This window comes from Sorex araneus, chromosome X (genome assembly GCF_027595985.1).
Source record: "Sorex araneus isolate mSorAra2 chromosome X, mSorAra2.pri, whole genome shotgun sequence".
In the NCBI taxonomy this organism is placed as follows: domain Eukaryota; kingdom Metazoa; phylum Chordata; class Mammalia; order Eulipotyphla; family Soricidae; genus Sorex; species Sorex araneus.
The window spans coordinates 247,482,848-247,505,209 of NC_073313.1; the positions used below are offsets into that span (position 1 = coordinate 247,482,848).

At 40.5% G+C, this 22,362-nt stretch overlaps 1 protein-coding gene across 1 annotated transcript in view; it reads right to left on the bottom strand.

Moving 5' to 3' along the window:
• Nucleotides 1-19,153: 19,153 nt before the first annotated feature.
• The window catches only part of ABCA12 (ATP binding cassette subfamily A member 12), a 198,636-nt gene continuing 195,427 nt past the window's right edge, over nucleotides 19,154-22,362 (bottom strand). The window contains exons 52-53 of the mRNA XM_055122119.1: nucleotides 21,919-22,056; nucleotides 19,154-19,271 (exon numbers count right to left, since the gene is read on the bottom strand). Coding sequence (XP_054978094.1) covers nucleotides 19,170-19,271; nucleotides 21,919-22,056 — 240 coding nt within the window. The 3' untranslated portion in view covers nucleotides 19,154-19,169. The remainder of the gene's footprint in view (nucleotides 19,272-21,918; nucleotides 22,057-22,362) is intronic.

Genomic DNA, 22,362 nt, shown 5'->3' on the forward strand with positions numbered 1-22,362 from the left:
CTGTCATCCAGTTGCTCATCGATTTGCTTGAGTGTGCACCAGTAACATCTCCATTATGAGACTTGTTGTTACTGTTTTTGGCATATCGAATATGCCACGGGTAGCTTGCCAGGCTCTGCCACGTGGGTGGGATACCCTCGGTAGCTAGCAAGGCTCTCCAAGAGGGGCGTAGAAATCGAACCTGGGTCTGCTGCATGCAAGGCAAACGCCCCACCTGCTGTGCTATTGCTCAACATCAATAACCTCCCTAAAACACAGATGACTGAATTATACTGCCATTTCTCAAGCAAAGCTGGAAGATAATGCAACCAGGATTTCTTGTTCCCCTCTCTCAGTCAATCTTCCCACTATCGCAGTGTATCACTTACGAGTTATTGCTTTCCAGTTGGCGCTTTGTTCTCAAGTCTCTTCAGTCACTCTAAAGGTGAATATTTTGGTCTTCTTTAGTCCTGCTATAATATACTAGGTACTCAACATACACTCGTTAAATTAACAAATAAGTGAATAAACCATGATTTAAATGTCATAAGTATTATTTTATTAAAAACTGAAAAGAAGGTAGAGAGCGGAGGAATCCCTTTACAGGGAAATGCTTGCAGGAAAAGACTAACTCCAAAAGTCTTTTAGGGGAGGAGGTACAGGAAGGGGTGAGCCTGGCAGAGGCAGGGTAAATCCTTACATTTACAATGTGCCAGAGGGAGGGAATGTAACCTAGTAATTTCTGCACCTATGCAAGAGATGCAGCAATTACAGCCATTAAGCAAAGAACTCTGGTGATGCAGATCTTGCATTTTTTTCAAGACAAAACATTTAAATTTTAAGCAAATAGTTTAGAATAAAACATAATGGCTCTATATTGTTCTCTGTTGACTTTAATTTTTTTTCAGAGCAGGAATCATATTGGTGCTCAGGGGCAACTCATGGCTCTGTGTTCAGAAGTCAGTCCTGGCAGTGACGGGGAACCATATGGTGCTGGGGATTGAATCTGGGTCACCTGCATGCAAAGCATGTTCTCATGTAGATTGACCCACCTCTCTGCCCTCTTCCATAACATGTAGATTTTTTTTTCTTTTTGGGTCACACCCAGTGATGTTCAGGGGTTACTCCTGGCTCTGTACTCAGGAATTACTCCTGGTGATGCTCCGGGAACCATATGGGATGCTGGGAACAAAACCCAGGTTGGCCATGTGCAAGGCAAATGCCCTACCTGCTGTGCTATCGCTTCAGCCCCTAACATGTAGATTTAATTAAAATATATCTTTGTGGGGGCAGAGTCTCTTGTCCCCGCACCTGAGTGTCTTCACTGGGATCCCTTGGAGGGGAACAGATTGAGTTTCCCTCCTTTCCCCGAGCAGAGCTCCAGTAGCTGAAGACCTCTGGAACCCAGCTACAGCCATGCTCAAGGCCCCTCTCCACACGTCCAGACGAGCCTCACGCATAAAGGAACTGGCAGAGGAGCCCAGGTGTGTGAGATCTCCAAGCCTGCTCAGATCGGGACTGGGCCTCTTCCACCCAGGTCCCCCATTTTCCAGTAATTAGGCAGTCACACCCACAAACTGCCCCCAGCGCCATGTAACCCCATCAATGGGCAAGATCCAGAGACTAATACCAAGCTCTCAGAAGTGCACAGCCACATTCGCAGCCAAGTGACATCTTAGAGCCTAGTTCTCCCTCCTGGAGAACCTGACAAGCTACTGAGAGTTTCCTGCCAGCACAGGAGAGCCTGGCAAGCTCCCCGTGGTGTATGCATATTCCAAAAGCAGTAACAATGATGGGTCTCATTCCCCTGACCCAGAAAGAGCCTCTAATGCAGCATTGTTGGGAAGGACAAGTAAAGAGAAGCTGCTAAAATCTCAGGGCTAGGACGAATGGAGATGTTACTGGGTCCTCTCAAGCAAATCGATGATCAACGGGATGACAGTGATACAGTGATACAGTGATACAGTGATATCTTTGTGGGTGTGACTGCCAAGCTACTGGAAAACCGGGCATCAAGGTGGAGGAGGCCCAGTCCCGATCTGCACCCACACCCGCACACTGCCCCCTGGCGCCATGTAATCTCATCAACAGCTAAGATCCAGAGACAAAAACAAAGGTCCCAGAAGAGAGCGATGCAGAATCTCTAGCGACTGAGTCTAGTAAGCTACCCATGGTGTATTCGATATGCCCCAAACAGTATCAATAGTGAGCCTAATTCCCCTGACCCTGAACGCAACAGGGATGAATAGAGACATTACTGGCTTCAGCTCGAGCAAATCGATGCACAACGGGACAACAGTGATACAGTGATATCTTTGTGAAGAATCTGGTCTGGAGATTGTACAATTGAGGTTGCTGGTCTAATTCCATCTCTGCCAATAAGGAATTTGTTAGGATAAATTGATTCTTCTTTTCTGATATGAATAACACGGAACACATGAGCCTTTTCCCTCATTCTCAACTTCAAAACAATGACTTTCGTTACATCAGTAACTGTATCTATTAGTTCTGATGCTAAAAAATTTAACTGTGATTGAGAAGGGCTTATCTCACATATTTGACTTTAAAAGTGAATCATTTTATTACATTTCCCTCTACTATGGAAAAAATTTAATTATGAACATGAAATACAATTAATGATAGTCAGATAAGCAATGAAAAGTCTTTTTATTGATTTCATTGGTAGTCATCCTAGAAAAAACTAATTGGAGAATACAATAAATATTATGTTTAACAAGAAAAAAATCAATAAATGGATAGTTTCAAATTATCTTATTTTTTTACAAAGAAAAAGCTATTTAATGATCTGTTGACAAATGATAATAACATTATCATTTCTGTGTTGAAAACTTCTACAAATTTGTCACTGTTTTCAGTAGAAATAGATGTTTGCACACTTAAATCCACTAACAAGTCTAGGCTGAGTGTATAAGTTCTTCCTCACAGTGCATCATCCAAGAGTGCTTTCTATTAGTTTTGAATTATTTCTCTATTCAACAAAAATTTATACTAATTGGATATCCTAAAAATAAAGTTTTGCAGAGTTATAAAAACTGTCGCTTCACCTTCTATTTCCACTACAATCTGACTTCTTTCTTGAGAACTGACTCCAGCAACTGCCAACTGTCTGTGCAGTCAAAAAAAGAAAAAAAGAAAAATTGAACAGAAATACAAACTCAAAGTGCCTACATGAAGTGACAAAATTGAAGTAGCAAATACCCTTTCTTTATCTTTAAAATTACAGTACTTTCATTGTTTATTTAAAACCAACTGTTTAAATGCAGAGAAATAGAGTGCAGAGGCATTGGAGGTTGAAATTGCACCCATGCCAGGAGGAAGGATTCTGAATTGTCCTAAATTTATAGCAGATTTCCACTTACTGAATCCCAGTGTTTCAAGCCAAGTGGATAATCAGGAGTTCCCCTCACATTTCCCTCCTTGTAGAACACTTAGATATTACAATGCATGTAGAATGTTTATCAAAAAAATCAATATTTTCAAACTTCCCATTGAAGCTTACAAATATCTATGTATATAACTTTAAAAACATCAATTGTCTAAAACTTGTATTGACAAAAGCAATTTTCAAGTATTTTATTACTGATCTTTGGGATTGCTGGTGCTAGGTGAAAATAAAAAGCAATTTGTCTTTTAGTTGGTTCTACTATTATTTTAAAATTCTCCACAGATACAGTTTGATTTTTTTTCTGCATTGTTGTAGACAGAGCCCACACTAGCGAGGAGTAGTGAATATTGAGAGAAAAAGCAGTAGAATGAAGAAGAGAATAATAGACCTAATGGAGTAGGGGGAAACATGTGCGTTTAGCACTAGCCAGCAGGAGATCCCCGTTCTGTTGGCAGCATCCCAGGCATCCCAGCTGGAAGCCAGCAGAAGAAACGCCTTCTCTCTCCCTCAGGTCTCATCAGGATGTTGATTGGGGCCACCCCAGGGTCATGGGGCTTCTTCATAGCCGGTTTGATCTGCAGCTAGTTGACCTTGACATCCACGATGAACACAAGTATCTTGTCTTCTTCGAGGCTGGCCAGAGAGAACTCGAGGATGACTTTGTGGCCCAGCTGGTTTCTCCTGGGGGTTCTCCTCACAGGACACTTAGGTAGCCTCTCAGCTGCCTTGTTTCCCGCCTTTGGAAGGTGGTTAACCTGCCCATGTTTTTTGCGTGTGGCTGTGCACTCTTTCAGCGCTGTTTTCTTATCCTTTCAAAGCTATTGCCTTGGCTTCGTTTTTGAGAGGGGAACGGACTTTCTTCTTGGTTGTGGACATCACCTTCATCAAGTGGGAGACCCGCCAGGACCTTTCCTAGACCCTCCTTTCCCACTTTCCTGGGACATGTTCGCAAACTGTCTTGTGTTTATGCTCAGGACCTGCCTTTTTCACAGATGCTAAGATAAGTCACTGGTTTTATTTTTTTAAAAAAAGAGATCCGTTGCTTACATAATTGAACTCTGCTCTGATCTCAGTTGGGGTCATTTGACACCTCTTTTCTCCAAAACTAGAGAATTTAGGCTGATTTAGGGGGGGCCTGCTGCTTGCTGTTGTCCCAGAGTTTCAGCAAGCTCTGGTTCTTATTTTTTGTGTGTTCTAGAACTGTTTATTTTGTTTCTGCATTCAGTGATGACTGGTGTTTGTTTTCTTTCTTTTTTAAAAAAATAATTATGTACCAACATTCTACTTTTTAGTAAAGGTGGGTCCCACTGAATTGGTCATATCCAATTTATTTTCCATTGGCATTTATGTTCCACTTTCTAAGGACCCTGAAAAGTTCTGGTGTAAAACACACTGAATGCAAGTCTCTGGGGAGAGGAGGAGGGAGTCCCAGGGTGGAGTGGAGTCAGAAGCTCTTTTAATCTTAACATCTTAAGTTTTCAGGGAGGTTATACAACTATGTCAATTCAGTAATTTAGAATTCACTTATGCATTAATGAAATGAAACATAATGAGAAAGACAAATGAGGAATGTTTTATAAATACCTGATGCTCTATTTTTTTTTTTTTTTGCTTTTTGGGTCACACCCGGCAATGCACAGGGGTTACTCCTGGCTCTGTGTTCAGGAATCACTCCTGGCAGTGCTCGGGGGACCATATAGGATGCTGGAAATCGAACCCATTGGACGCGTGCAAGGCAAATGCCCTACCCGCTGTGCTATAGCTCCAGCCCCTGTTCTATTCTTTTTTAGCTGCTAATGTAAAAGCATGACTATACCTTATTCAATCTTAATTCTCCTATTTTGTGATTTCACTTTGATAGAAATCTCAAAATATAAATTATATTTTGTTGCACTTCTTGCTTTTATTAAAAGATGTTTAAATTTTAAAGTCTGAGGAATAAAGGGAATGAGGAGACGGTAGAATGTATGCCTCACATGTATGAAGCAATGTCTGACACCAAGCACAAATACATACACGTATACAAAACTTGAAAAAGTAGTCATAAAACATAATTTTCAAAACTGTTTTATTGAGTCATTTACTTTTGCAATACTAAAATCTATAGCAAGAGAAGTATGCATCTGTGTTGCCATTTTTCTGAAAATGATCAATTTACTAAGAAAACTCATTTTTCTCTGGTAGTTCTTATTCATTGATATATACCAGAATGCCTTGATTTCTTAATTGGATTGTTAGGTGAAAACTTAAGTGATTGCAAATGATGCCGAGACAAAGCCTTCTCTTTAAAAACAGTTCAACATGATTCATATTGTGTGCTCTATTTTAAGGAAACTAGAAGGAATGTAACAACTACTAGGAAAGCAGATGGAACAAATACTTTAAAAGCTGTTTGGGTACCTATAAATGTTGTGAACCACCTGGCTAAACAAGCAAAAGAGTATTTGTCATGATAGTTTTAGAGAGGTGTTGGGAAGAACTTCTTTTGGAAAATAATGACCCTACATAATCCCGGTTCTCTCTCCATAGTAGATGGCAGCTGGGGACATAATCATGAAAACACAATGCATTTGGGGTCAGAGAGATAAGACAGAGAATAACATGCTTGCCTTCCACATGGCCAACCCCTGTTCCATCCAAAACACTGCATGTGCTCCCCTGAGCACTTCCAAGAATGATCTCTGAGCACCTCCACGAGTGAACACCCCCTCCAAAAAAAAAAAAAAAGAAAAGAAAAAGGAAACAAAAATGCATTAATTTGTTTGTTTTCTTTAATAAAACAAGTCTGGAGGATGCAGGGTAGTACAGGTCCTCCCCTTCAAGGCCTGAGAATTGTCACCTAGCATCACCTGAGCTTCAGACCACCAGGGCTATGCTTCAGAGAGATGGTCCTGGAACCGGGCCTTTGGACAATGCTTGGGACTCTCCTTAAAGAGGCTCTGGCATTGTTTGACTTCTTGATTTTTACACCGTTTATAACCATTACCATTATTTGACACCTCAAAGGGTTTTTCTTTCATTTTAGTGGCATGATTATAGTGCCAACTTTCTGGGGCCTCTAGTGCCTATGGTCTATATTGAGGCAATGCAATTTATAATTCCATCTGTACTAACAAAAACTAATTCAATAAGGCTCCAAGGAATTCTAAATTGTTTTTGAGCTATTTCAGTGGGACATCAATTATCCAAAGTCGGCAGAATTCTGGATATCCACCTTTTCTATTAGAAATACTGAGACCCTTTATGGCCCCCAGTGGCCATGCCATACCCTGACCAAATATCTCACTTTCCAGGGAAGCGTGGAACTCTGGAATCAATGTAATAATTTTCCCCAGGTAATTTCAATGTGCGACTCGAATTGAGAATCACTTAGACAGAAGGCAATTATGCTACCTATCACTGAGGGAGAAGATACATCCTAAAATAATTTTCCCTATCTTATAAGCTATTGTTTTGTGGTACTCATATTTCATTGAGAGGAAAGATGGAATCAAAAGTTTATCATTTATCCATCCATCCATTGATCTATCCATCTATTCAATAAGCACTTGTTGAGTTCTAATGTACGCCAAGTTGAACAGGTTTATAACTGTAAATTGTGGAAGTCATCTCTTTGAAGAAAAAAATAAGATATTTTTATTTTTCTTATGAGAATGTAACCCAAAGTGATGAATTAAAAAAAATTCTGTGTCAATTGTGCTTAGACAAAGATAGAAATTATACTGTCAGCTGGAGATGGTGCATGGTGACTTAATTCAAGATATTCTCAACCCCTTTCTGACAGGAGTCTTCTCAGCTTGTTTTCTTCATATGCTACCCCCCTTCCCCACCCTGCCATTCTGCTAGTTGACCCCTAATCTTATCCCATTTGTGTGATTTTCATCTGTGCCCTCCTTGAAATATCCTGGGGGCTTCCAGTGGGAGCCTCTGCTCTAACTAAATGGGCATAATAAATCCCAGCTAAGGGGATTTCTGGGATCAATGAAGTTCACAAAGTTCATTATAAAGCTGTTCTGTAAAGTGGAAATCATCCTTATGTCATCCATAAAACTTTTGTGTGTTTTGGATTATTGTTGTATGGTAGCAGGGAAAGAATTTGGGACTTCTCCTAGTCATATCTCAGGGCTTTAAGTGTTTCTTCAAGATGATACCCTAAAGACCAAAAATGTCTTCAAATATACAGTCATTCTTGGTCTTGATTGCTGAAACCAAACCTAAGTCTTAAGATATCAATGTGAACTCTCATTTAGAAAGAGCTCATCCTAGTGTCTTTTCTAAGCACCCTTAGCATTGGTGCAACCCTCATCACAATGTCGTGAGGTCAATAGAAGCATTACTGTATTTTTAGGACAAGGAAACTGAGCTACCATGAGGTAAGATAAAATGCTCAAAGTCAGTCATCTGTGAAAATTAGAACTAAATCTCAAATCTCAAAATTGGGTGAATACTCAAAACTCACAAGTTTTGAAGGTGTTCGCCTTGAAGGCCAACCTCTAATTTCAGAGTTTGTTTGCAAAGGAGCAGTAGTGGCATTACTATGTTTCAGAGCCCTGGATTTCATCCCAAACTTACTCATCAACATCTGCATTTTAATGAGATTCCTGGCAATTCGAATATGCACTTAAGTTTGGGAAGCAATTCTCTAAATCCCTGCTTTATGCTTCTCAAATCTGATAGGATCAATTTCATGAGCTACTTTTAAAAGTGTAGCTATAATTACTGTACATGTTGTTGGCATACTTTGGGCACAGAGGATGTCAGGCAAAGAAAGAGAGCTAGGGTACATTAGATTGCTCTCTAAAACAATGATTTTCCAATCTCCATGAAGATAAAAATAATCTGGGTGCTTGTTAATACCAATTCATCCTGTTTACTGACTTGTTGATTCAGAATAAAAGTCTGGGGAAGGACTTGTTATTTTTAGCAAAGGAATTGAAGTGATGTATTGTGTATAATGAGTTATGTTAGGGAATATTCCTCTGACTTAAACCTTACAGTGAATTAATAATTAGACCCCAAATCACTCTTAAAAAATGTATCTTGGGGCTGGAGCGATAGCACAGCGGGTAGGGCGTTTGCCTTGCACGCGGCCAACCCGGGTTCGATTCCCAGCATCCCATAAGATCCGCTGAGCACTGCCAGGGGTAATTCCTGAGTGCAGAGCCAGAAGTGACCCCTGTGCATCGCCAGGTGTGACCCAAAAAGAAAAAAAAAGTATCTTGACTGAATAGGCTATGTTATGGTGTCTAAGAAATTAAGGGTCCATCAAAAGAAAGTTTCTTTTTTAAAAAAAATTAATTTTAGACCTTTATTAACAGGTGCTTGCAGTTTGTTGGCTTTTTAAAAAAAAAAACTCAAGCTGTCAACTTTTTAGAACAAATTAAAAATGAGGTTCTCAAAAGTCTCAACTTGACCAGATATGAAACAATTTAAAAACCCTTAAAGGTGTATTGAGAAAAACCAGGCTTCTCTTTTTTTCTTTCTTTTTCTAAAAACACGTTTGTCATTACCAAAAAGAGAGTCTTTAGGTAAAATATAATAAAACCCCCACTCTGCAAAGATAATGCAGATAGTTCTGGTGATCTGCTCAATGGGCAAAAAGCAAGCACTTAAGGTCTTCAGCTCCAATCTTTTGTTCATTTCTTCTTGCTGGAATTTCATGTCCATTTCTTCTTGCTGGATGACTAAACCGGATGATGGTAAAGATCGTAAGCCGGCGTTTACTCAGCCCCTGCCCTGCTCAACCTCGGGAGCAGACGAATTCTCATCTGGTGGATAGGGTGCTCTGGTCTCTTTGCCACCTTGTGGTTTAGGGTTTTCTGACCTGTACCATTCACTGCCTCGGCCCCCTTTTCCCCTTCAACAACATCAGACCCCGCCGTCTCTCCACTTCCCACACTGCGAAGAAACTTCCTGGGGTTATTCTTCATTATGGCAGTCTGGTGTGCAAATGCATCTTCCCCGGTGTCATTCCTGTTGATGAAACCATATCCGTTCCTGCGGCAGCTGCGGTTCCTCCCGGGGTGTGATGCTAACTAGGCGGGGGGCGGCGGTGGGGCTGCTCAGGGCTCTCTGGGGTCCGCTCTCTGCTCTCGCTACCTATCAAACTCAAAAAGAAACTTTCTTGGGGCTGGAGCAATAGCACAGCGGGTGGGGCATTCGCCTTGCACGCGGCCGACCTGGTTCGATTCCCAGCATCCCATATGGTCCCCTGAACATCACCAGGATTAATTCCTGAGTGCAGAGCCAGGAGTAACCCCTGTGCATTGCCGGGTGTAACCCAAAAAGCAAAAATTAAAAAAAAAAAAAGAAAAAAAGAAAAAAGAAAGTTTCTTGACCACAAAAATGTTAAGACTGTAACTAAATTTAAGACTCAGTCAGCTCTGATGAGAGAACTTTCCAGATTCACAGATACATTTTGAAGATATATCCTTCTATGGATATATATTCTTTGAGCTTAAGACGACCAAAGGTATTCCTTTTTGGAATCGTAACTCAAATTTCCCTGGGTTTACTATTCTGGGTAAAACTACGCAGTGTGCATGTGGGGAAAGAATGATGGCTTTGGGTCCAGGGAGATGGATCAGGGGTCAAAGGTGTCTATGCAAGATATGCAAGCACCCACAAGACCTCACATATGCAAGAACCCATGTTCAATTCCTGGCGCTGCATTTTCTCCCATTCTGCTTCACAGTGTGAAGCACCAGCAGCCGAAGACCACCAGAACCTAGCTATAGCCATGCTGGAGGCCCCTCTCCACACGTTCGGACAGGCCTCATGCATGGAGGTACTGGCAGAGGAACCCAGGTGTGTGTAATCCCATCAACAGCCAACATCCAGAGAGAGACTTAAAAGCAAGCTCTCAGAAGAGAGTGATGCAGAGAGTCTCTTGCCTGCACTCCTGGCTGTCTTCTCCGGGGCCCCTCGGAGGGGATGGGCTCCATCTTCCCTCCCCACCCTGAGCAGAGATACAACTCATATGAATATTACCCACTATTTGTATTCCTCCAGCTGACTTATTTCACTTAGCATCACATCATTCAATTCCTCCCAAACTGTAGTAAAATAAGATTTCATCTATCTTATTGTTGAATAATATTTCTATACCATAGTCTTTTTTTCTCCACTAATATACTGCTTCCCCATATCCAGATTTTATCTATTATAGGTAGTATTGAAATAAACATATATACATATTCATATGCCTCTATGAAATAATGTTTTTGTATTTTTGGGGTAGACACCAAGGAATAAAATTGCTGGGTCATATGGAAATTCTATTTTTAGCTTTTTTTTATTAGTTGGAGAAATTTCTATATTGTTTTCTATAGAGACTGAACCAGTTTATATTTCCACCAATGGTGAGTTAGCCTCTATTTTTCACCACTTCCCTGTCAGCACTGGTTGTGTTATTTCCTTTTTGGTCATGTTATTATGACTGGTGTAAAGCAATATCTCCTTGTTATTTTGATTTGCACTACCCTGATAATCAATGACGATGAGTACTTTTTCATGTACATGAAGGTTGTCTCTATTTTTGTGGGTTTTGTTGTTATTGTTGGACTTTGTGAGTCCTTTGTATGTCCTGGATATTAGCTCTTTGTCAGATGTATGATGTGTGAATATTTGGGGAGAAAAAAATTAAAGCTAAACCTAGAAAAAGATTAGACTTTCGTAAAATGGTTAGTAGGAAGGAATATTAGTACATTTTATTAAATAAGAACTTGACAGGAAAGTTCAGGATTTGGGAGAGAAGGGGCTTAAATCTGAGGTTTTCCTTTCTAAGACTTTCCATTTTGTTTTAAATTACATGGCCTATTAGTAATATAGTTGGTATATAATTGAAAAAAATACTGACTTAGTATTTTAATTAAATTAGCATTGCCATTTAGAAATCGAATCAGTTTTAGAAAAGGAAAAGACATCTCAGGTAGGACTAAATGCTTCTTTTGCAGTGGCTATTGGGGACTTTTGTTTTGGGAAAGCAGTTTAGCTTACAGTGCTACTGGATTGCCAAGAGTCTACGAGTCTAAGGAGACATTGATTAAAAGAGGGGCTTTTCTCTTATTAGAAAATATTCAGTGGAATTCATGCTATAAAAGCTGAAAATCAGTTTTGAGGCATTGAAAAAGCCACTTTGGGGGCTGGAGCGAGAGCACAGCAGGAAGGGCGTTTGCCTTGCACGAGGCCGACCTAGGTTCAATTCCCAGCATCCCATATGGTCCCCTGAGCACTGCCAGGAGTAATTCCTGAGTGCATGAGCCAGGACTAACCCCTGTGCATTGCTGGGTGTGATCCAAAAAGAAAAACAAACAAACAAACAAAAACCGAAAGAGCCATTACGGGCATATTAAGGGGAAATATCATATCTGAGAGTTATTCCTTTCCCTGGGAGGTTTAATTTCCATTTGAATCGATCAATAAAATATAACAATGGGAAAACCAAACTGGAGAAATAAATCAAAATGTAAAATAACAAAAATTATGTTATGTTGAAAATAACAAAATCCCAAGAAGTACAAAGCAAATGCTTTAGAGTAGTAAATGCCAATGAGTAGTGAATCTTTTTCATGAGTACTTGATTGGTTCTAAGGAAGTAATTTCAGATTGGGCAGGATGGAAGACCAGGGTCCTTCTTGAGGGCTTATGGGGGACAATGGTAGTCAGAGGCAGTCACCTGGTTTGTGCTCAGAGTATGTCCTACAATAGTCCAGGATATAGTTATTAGAGCCAATAGGCTCATTGTGTGATTTTTCCAGGTCAGGAAAGACATAAATATGCCTCACCATAAATTATTGGTGACTTCATGTGCTTAAGTCAACATTTCAAGTAAAGATTAAAAAACTATTTAGAGAAACTATTTTCGTCTATGTCAGTACATAGTCTCTGGAGTCAAATGTTCTTTTACATGATTTAGGCATGATAATTACCTTTTTCTCAACTTTCAGTGTTCTTGTCAATAAAACGGAAGCTTAATAAGTTGAAAATATGGAGTGAGAATTAAAAAAAGTGTAAGAGATGTATCATACTCGACCTCATATTTCAGAGTCTTAACAAATTCTCAGTAAATGGTCACTGCTGTTATTGTAACTCTGTCTTATTTTACTTATTCCTGTGTGCAATATAAGTGAGTAAGCACACCTCTGTCTTGGAACGATTATTAAATCTTTAAATAATATTTTAATTTTTATGTCATTGGGGAAATGACATAGTAGGCAATACTGTTAAGAAAATATTAGTATTCCGACATACAACATTTCAGTGGTGTGCTTTGAGGAGAATAAAAAAAAATTTACATGTTTTCCTAGTAGTTAGTGATAAACTTTATTTTTATTTAACTAATTTTGAAGGGTTGGCACCACATACAATATGCCTAGGGGCTACTTATGTCTCCATACACAGGAGTGATCTTTGACTGTGAACCATTTATGATACAGGGGAAAGAACCAAGGTTGGCCACATTCGAGGCAAGTGCTTTATCTTGTACTATCTGTCTGGCCCCTAATTTTACATTTTGATAAGTGGTCTACTACAACTTGAACAGACACAACTGTGAAAGTGGTTAAAGTAAGAATTATGAAAATGAGGCTAAATTAAAAGGACTTCCTTGGCATTTCAAAGATTTAGTGAGCAGCAATACATTGATAACTGGGCTCAAGCTGGGAAATACAATGACAAGGAAAATTAGGTCAACACTTTACGAATTTAGAGTCAGTGGAAAGAGAGAGACACTTCCAGATGAATAGAGATGACTTATAATGCAGCACAGATGCTTCTAGAGAAGCATGCATTAAATAGTTTTTGTAACAGGAAAGAAGAACCAGCACTGGGGCTCTTGAGAATGTTTCTTTAATGAGGAGATACGTGACAAGGACAGGGAGGAAGATGAAGATGAATTTCTAGACAAAAGCATGGTGGGGGCAGGAAAAAGTTCTTCTAAGAGAAAAGAGGGGTCTGAGCCAAGTGGCAGAGAACTGAGAAAAGATGTGATATAATAGGAAGTGGCAAGAAATGCATTGAAGTTGAAGCCTCAATTGCACAAGCAAGAGAAGTGGAAGCTTTAGGGGGCAAGATTATGAGATACTTTGAGGATCAGTTAAGCAGTTTGCATTTCATCCTACAGATGATGGAAAATCAGCCTGCATTTATATGCAAGGGGATGATAGGATTAACTACAACAGATGATGCCAAGGAGAAGAATAGCTTTCCCTCTTAGCCTGCTGCTATCGTATTTTAAAACTTATGCCAAGAAACTTACATTAATGAGGCCAGTAGGCATCCCGGTTCCTGTGGGGGTATGAGGACATCAGCCTGGTACCTCACGCCCACACTGAGTAAAGCTTTTTCTCTTTGTCTTGGGCATTGCCTTCTCTAAGGAAAAGCAAGGATGAATGAGGTATGTTGGGAACCGGTAGTTGTCAATATTTTTTTTTAATCATTGTAATTTTTGCACCAAATGCTATAATATTATTAAAATCCTGTTTTGTGGGTGAAGAGTGCCACAATCCTCAGAGGTAATTAAAATAACTCACATGTAAAAACAGATTCTGATGTTATCCCAGTAGAGGCAATTCTCTGAGAATTAGAGAGTCTCAAAACATTTTTTCTACTGCAGAGAAATCCAAAGGGATGGTGTTGTTGTGGGGGGACATGAGGGTGGGGTAGGGATCAGATTTTTTTTCATGAATGTTCCTTACTTATATATAGAAAGGTACTAAGAAAGATGGTCTCGCATATGGAACATCTTCACAGACAAAAAAAATAAAAACCCCAAAACAAAGAAGAAATACATGTGAAAAAAAGCAAAGCATGAGAATTCTGGTAGATACCCAAATCTGCCAATCCCAGTGGATTTACTCCATCTGTATTATAGACTCAAACTTCCCTTTTTTAACTTCTTCATGAATAAACTACCTGTGGGAAACTTTGCTACATTGCAGAGATTAAAAAAAAATATAAGGATGTTTAGTTTTCATATCAGCCATGTCAGCATCTCTTTGGTTTTTGAGTCATTTATTTTATTCATCCATTTAATCAACAAACAGGTATTGAGAGCCACAAACCTTTATTTTGTGTGTGTAAATGCTGGTGGGGAAGCCAGGGAGATTAACACAGGCCTTTCTCCTCAGAGAGCTTCATGTTTAGTGAGTGAGATATATGCTAAATGAGTATCACTGTATCACTGTTATCCTGTTGTTCATTGATTTACTTGAGCAGGTGCCAGTAACATCTCCATTTATTCCAGCCCTGAGATTTTAGCAGCCTCTTCTTACTCATCTTTCCCAACAATTGGTGGCTTCTTTCAGGGTCAGGGGAATGAGACCTCTTATTGTTACTGTGTTTTGGCATATTTAATATGCCACGGGGAGATTGCTAGGCTCTACTGTGAGGGTGGGATACTCTCGGTAGCTTGTCGGGCTCTCCATGAGATATATATATATATGTATATATATATATCATGGCTGTATGGTCCAGGAATATATTCACTCATGAATGTGTGGAGCGTGGCAGCGGTTGGGTAGTGGAGGTTGGCTGCCAGGGCTGGGTCCCTTGGGGCAGGGTGGACTCTCACCCACCGCCCCAAGTGAAAACAGCCTGGTGCGGAGTTCAGTGGCATGGTTATAGGGGGCTTATTTTCTGCTCCCTTCCGGGAGAAGCACCCGTGAGTTCTGGAGGGTGGCTGATGAAGAGATTATCTGGCGCCTGCAGGAGGTGGCTTATGGGTGTGATTCCCCGATCACCAGAGACTGGGGGAAGCAGTCAGAGGATCTCTGCTCCCAGGTCCCATTGAGCCCAGAGTCCAAGATCACAAAGTTCCACCTTACCTGGGTTCCTCTGTCAGTTCCTTCATGCATGAGGCTCATCTGAGCATGTGGAGAGTGCCCTTGAACACGGATGTGGCTGGTTTCCAGAGGTTTTTGGCTTCTGGGGCTCTGCTTGGGGCAGAGAGGGAAACTCAACCCGCTCTCCTCCGAGGGGGCCCCAGTGAAGACAGCCTGGCACAGGGGCAAGAGATCTGCATCATTCTCTTCCAGGATCTTAATCAGTACTATTTTCTGACATCACTGTCATCCCGTTGCTCATTGATTTGTTCAAGCGGGCACCAGTAACGTCTCTCATTGAGAGACTTATTGTTACTGTTTTTGGCATATCCAATATTCATGGGTAGCTTGCCAGGCTCTGCCATGCAGGCTTCATACTCTCAGTAGCTTGCCGGGATCTACAAGAGGGGCGGAGGAATCGAACACGGGTTGGCCTCGTGAAAGGTGAAAGCCCAACTGCTGTGCTATCGCTCCAGCCCAATGAGTACTATACTTTATATAATATATATATGTGTTATACATATATATGTATATGACAGTGACAGTGACAGTGATGTATATATATGTACACATGCGCTGAGTTCAAGTACTACAGTCCAGAGGCCAGCATGGTTTCTTGTCTCCTGAGATGAGATAAGATTACTGGTGCTCACCACCCATATCTTGGTGGAGGTCAACAGCTACACTCTCCACCTTCCCCAATGCTTCTCTGTCTCATCCTCCTTCTTAAAGCAGCTTGTCTGTGGAAACAGTCACTACTCTGGCCTTCTTCCCCCAAAATGCATATAATCCTTTCCTCAGTTTCTCCAAGATATTATTTGCATACAGCATCTGTATGAGTAGCTAACTGTAAAGATGATTTAGGGGTGTGGAGAACAGTTTGCTGCCTGGTTGCATAACAAATTAGTGGGAAACATCTTTAGATAATTGTGGTCTGAAAACTCCATTCAACCATTCCATTTTCTTGGAGGGTCTCACTGAATCATTGCAGGACTCAGACTTCCACCGTTTCCCAGGTTCTACTGCTCTGCTGGTTTTAGATTTTTTTTTTTTGGTTGTGTTCTACTTGTTTTGTGTATAATTACTACACTCAGAGGTGCTCAGGGCCTTGGAGCCACATTGTCAGGTGTGGCCCTGGGTTGTCTGCCTAGAGTGCTGTGCTCTGATTGGTGTTACTCAGAATCACCGGGTTTTACACCTTATCATTTTCTGGGATCTGTGACTTTCTAGACATGTGTTACACCACAGCAGTTATCTCCCTGAGTTCCTTCCCTAATTGGATTTATTTGTATATACTTATTTATATATATATGTTTATTTTATGGGCAGTATATACAAAGAGTCTTTTGCCCGCGTGCCTGGCTGTCTTCCCCAAGGCCCCTTGGAGGGGATGTACTCTAGCTTCCCTCCCAGCCCTTACCAGAGCTCCCGGAAGCTGAAAACCTCCAGAACCTAGCCATAGTCATGCTCAAGGCCCCTCTCCACATGTTTGGATGAGCTTCACACATGAAGGTACTGGCAGAGGAACCCAGATGTGTGGGACCCGGGGCTGAGACCTCCAAACCTGCTTGGATCAGGACTGGGCCTCTTCCGCCCAGATTTCCCATTTTCCAGTAGCTAGGCAGTCACACCCAGGGACTGCCCCTGGCTCCCTGTAATCCCATTAATGGCCAACATCCAGAGACTTAAAAGCAAGCCCCCAGACATCTTATAGCCTACTTCTCCCTCTGGAGAACCTGGCAAACTACAGGGAGTTTTCTGCCCACATGGGAGAGCCTCGCAAGGTCTCCATGGTGTATTAATATGCCAAAACCAGTAACAAGCTGAGTCTCATTCCCCTGACCCTGAAAGACCCTCCAATGCTGCATCATTGGGAAGGACGAGTAGAGAAACACTTTGAAAATCTCAGAGTTAAGACAAATGGAGATATTATTGAGACCGCTCGAGAAATTCGAAGATCAACGGGATGATGATGATGATGATTTATTTTATATATATTGAGTTTCATGGCAAAGCCTGCCAAACTACCTGTGGCATACTCAACATGCCAAAAACAGTAACAAATGACAGTCCTCATTCCCCTGACCCTGAAAGAGCCCCCAATACATTATCGGGCTACAGTAGAACGTGACAGGGATGACTGGAGATGTTACTGGTGCCCGCTCAAGCAAATTGATGAATGGGATGACAGTGAGACAGTGATATAGTCAGTGATACAGTGATACTGCTCTCTATCCCCCACCACACACCCTTCCCTTCCCGTTTCTCCTCTTCAACTATGATCCAATGCAAGCAAGCAACTGTCATCACCACAACAAAAACAATGAACAATCAGCAAATTCCTTTATTGTTTCATGGGAACGGACCATCGTTTTTGTCACTGGAACTTCTGTACTCTCATAAAGTGTCAATATTTTAACCTCCAAAAGTCTTATCTATATTTAGAAAAGACATTTTCTATCCAAGAACACATTCTGTTGTCATATGTTAAGATACGGATAATGATGATGATGATGATGATGATGATGATGTTAAGATACATAATGCTGATTTTGATGACAAATCATCAATGTACTTGACAAAAAAGAGCAGGTGAAATCCAGTGTTAGAAAGAGGAATTAGCTTAAAACTGAGAAAGAAGGGAAGAAGCATTTTTCTAAGAAAGAATGACATTTCTGGAGAGTGTTAGCTAGGCATCAAGATTGGGAAGAGACAGTACAAATAAAGAAATAACACAAGGAAGGTCTAGGTATGGGGCTAGGGAACTGAAAAGGCCAAGGGCGGGAAGGTAAAAAGGACGAAGGGCCTATGGAATCTGGTAGGTCACCAAACTCCAATTTTTACATTCCTTACTCTTCCCTTAGAAATAAAATGACTTCATTAATTGTTTTTCTAGACTCTGCGTTTATTAATTTTTGAAACAGAAACAGTCTTGCAAGCAAACTTGTACTCACACACATACACACAGACACACATAAATGTTACATAAGTCACTTCCCCAAGGGACGTATAATCTGGCATCGAGAAGCCTATCCCATAGCAATAAACACGATTCTGGGTCAGCCGAGTAATTAGTTGGAAATTATCTTCATATTTGTTTTTGCTCCACAAGAATGCCTCCTGCAGCATGACCCAGAATATGAGGGTTTTGTAAGAGTTAAAAAAAAATGTTGCTTGCCAGCAGCACATGAATTGTCTATCCGTTTTCAAGATTTGTATCTGCCCAGCTGACACACCATATTCCTTGAAAAGCAAATAGCTTCTTGCTCTGCCCTGTTGCCTTACTATTGTCAAGTATGACAGGAATAAATCTAAGTTCTGTTTACCACCTGGGTAAACCGCCCTCCCATTGTATTCTTGTAGAAAGGCACTGCCTAAGGTCTGTCCACATGTATTTAGAGGTACTGAAAAATGACATAGGCATACATTGTGGACACTGCATTCACTGATCACTGCCAGTGTGAACCTGCACTTAGCTCTTTACACATCACAATAGGTTCATGTACATATGATGGTGGCCGTTCTGTTATTTTCTGGAAATAGATTATCGTGTTTCTTCACCCGGTTCTACCAACTCCGAACTACTTTATGTTTCTTCCTCCTCTTACTTTTCAACAACTAATAACCATTCCATTTAAGCTACCTTTTTTATTGAAAGTAATAAATTAGGACATTCATCTTTAGGTAGCTTCATTTTTTTGGCATAAAAATCACCAGCATATACAATAGCATACTCACAGTATTAAGTGGACATGAATTCATTTCAAGAGCAACAGTATTCACTGACCTTAGAAAGAAATCTTTCCATTTATAGTTACTTGCAAGTCATACACTTAAAACTTTCCATAAAGTATAACACTTTAAAATTATAATGTTTTGAGAGAGTAATGTCTACAGTGTTCTTCCTCAAAATGAAGCCTTCGGCCATTTGTTGATGTCTGAGTTTGCTGGAAGGACTGTGACTACAAATGGTCATCCTGAGAGTCAACACTTATGGTGGAACTTTGGCTACTGGTGTCAGCGGTTTCATAGGACTTCTGATCTTTAGCAAAGTTGATGAAAACCTAATTTTTGAAGAGAAATAATATCATTACTACCTAGTAGCTCATGAGAAGAAATAAGATATATTCGCATATATCCACCTTCAAATGCACACAGACAATGGAAGCACACATTAAAAAATTATACTGGGGTATTGAGATAGTACAGGGGTTAAAGTACTTTCCTTGCCCATAGCTGTGACTCATTTGACCCCAGTTCAATCAGTCCCAGTTCCACCTGGGCCCCTGAGCACTGTTGGGAGCAACCCTCAGCAGAGAGTTGGGAGTAACTGTCAAGAACCATGGGTGTAGCCCAATACTCTCTCTGAAATAAAATACATTTTAAAAATATAACTTAAAGAAGAAAAGAGAAGATAGCCTAGGAGCACGTCCATTTATAAATAGTTTTAATAGGAGTCTTTCCTTTATATATGTAGATTTGGATTGAAAAGCTATGTCTGAATCTCTATATCATAATATATGTATATGTATATCTGCAGTAAAATTGAATATCTGTAGCTACAAATGTGTTTCTATGTGATCGATATCATTTTTTATAAAGTACAAACAAGGAGGGCTGGAGCGATAGCACAGCGGGTGGCCGACCCGAGTTCGATTCCTCCGCCCCTCTCAGAGAGCCCGGCAAGCCACCGAGAGTATCGAGCAGAGTCTGGCAAGCTACCCATGGTATTGGATATGCCAAAAATAGTAACAATAAGTCTCTCAATGAGAAGACGTTACTGGTGCCCGCTCGAACAAATTGATGAGCAACGGGATGACAGTGACAGTGACAAACAAGGAAGCCAAAGCCAGTCCACATTAAATGTTTGTATTATGTTAAGAAAAATTCCACTAGTTTCTAGAGTTAATGGTCTAAAATAACTTTTTATAGAAAACTTACTTAGCATTTTGTTCAACAACCCAATTATTTAATAAGCATGCCTTTAATATTCTTTAAGATTTTTAATTTTACTTGTCATAGACTCAGTCAACAATTATCAAGTCTCTTTTATGTTTGTGTTGTTTTGGGTCACATCCAGTTGTCATCAGGGCTTACTCCTGGCTCGGTGCTGAGGGAACACTCCTGGCGAGCTCAGGGAACCATATGGGATGCTGAGTTTGACTTTGCTAGAATGACTGTGACTACAGACAGTCATCCTGAGAGTCAACACTTAAGGTGGAACCTTGGCTACTGATATCGGCGGTTTCATATGGGATGCTTGGGATTAAAATTGGGTGGGTCACGTGAAAAGCAAATGCCCTCCTCCTGGCCCCTGTTGAGTGTCTTATGCCAAACATGAGAACTGGTATATCAAAGTTTGTTATAAGAAAAAGGCTAATTCTTTTTGTGAACAGAGCAATAGTTCCCCTGAGTCTCCATTTAAAATAATCTGTAAAATGCAGCACCACGCATAGACTCAAAGGCCTTAAGGGCTCATGTTCATGTTCATTCTAGTGGTGGAGACAATCAGTAGTTCTATAAATCTGATTGTTGAGTTGAAATACTTAAGACTGAAGAGTAGAGAAAGGATGACCCACTAGGCTTCAAGATTTTTAAATGTAAATGTAAATAAGAGGGATTGTGTGAGCGAAGCAAAAATATTCTTCCTTTGCCACTCTGGTTGTCTGGATCTGAAGGAAAATACCAAATTCTCTCTAGATGCACTCATCCTACTTTCTCTGTATCACTGTCATCCCATTGCTCATCGATTTGTTCGAGCAGGCACCAGTAACATCTCCATTGTGAGACTTATTGCTGTTTTTGGCATATTGAATATGCACGGGTAGCTTGCCAGGCTTTGTCGTGCGGTCGAGATACTCTCGGTACCTTGCCAGGCTCTCCGAGAGGAATGGAGGAATCAAAACTGGGTCGACCTGGTATCGTATCTTAGTCTATAAAAATGCTATTTTGGGGCTGGAGAAATAGCAGAGGGTAGGGTGTTTGCCTTGCACGAGGCCGACCCGGGTTCGATTCCCAGCATCCCATATGGGCCCCTGAGCATCACCAGGAATAATTTCTGAGTGCAGAGCCAGGAGTAACCCCTGTGCATTGCTGGGTATGACCCAAAAAGAAAAAACAAAATCAAAAACCCCAAGAAATGTTATTTTAAAAGTCTCCCAAGAAGAAAGCAAGGAAAGTGTTAAATGCTGTTTGTTTTACAGGTGAAAATGATGTTTTGTTTTATAATAATCCTATGAACATAAATGTCTTATAGAAAGAAAAGAATATTTTTATATTCAAAAATAGTGACTGGGGGTCAGGAAGATGTCTCTAAGGGCCGGAAGACATATTTTGCAGGTGGGAGCACTGGAATTGATCCTTGGCACTGCATAGGACTAAGCACTTCTGGGACCAACTTTCCAGGCACAATTTATTTCAGGAACAATACCTAAGTACAGCCACTTTTGGCCTAAAAACAAACACAAGACATCCCCTGTCTCACACACACACACATACACACACACACTGCCAAAATGTGCTAATGATCGTTCCATTTAATTTTTTCTAATATCCCCAAATATAGAGAAATACATTCAACTAAGTCTTCCAGGTGCAAGATTAGATATTGCTTCACTTATAAACAAATTAAATGTCATTAAAAAGAAATAACCATCATGTGTAATAATTAATAGGTGACATTGTGCACATGGATCCTGGTCTATCGCTTACCTCTTCCAGAGTAGTCTGACTGACTAAGAAATTGGTGATATTTAAAGCAGCCTTGTTCTTTTCTAGTAGATCAAAAATGTTTGCTACTCCTCCTGCAGTAACTGGGACATGATACTCTAACATGCTGAGGTGCTGATCCTGTGGGGAAGAAGCAAAGAAACATTGTTTTACAGAGTCAGACAATATGGACTTGACTAGATACAACTTGGCCTAGAGTGACAGAAAATGCTGGCATCCTTCCTGCTGAAATGGCGCCTCCGTGTAAATAATGGTATAAGTGTGAAACTAACAGCTTGGAAAGATGAAATGAGAAGTTTTACAAATGCCAAAGAGAAAGCAAATTAAAACGCTAATAGCAGTTCCAGAGCATCCTACTTCCATATACACATATACAATTATCGTTTGGCCTTACACAGTATTCTGGAATGGTATTCCACATTTTGT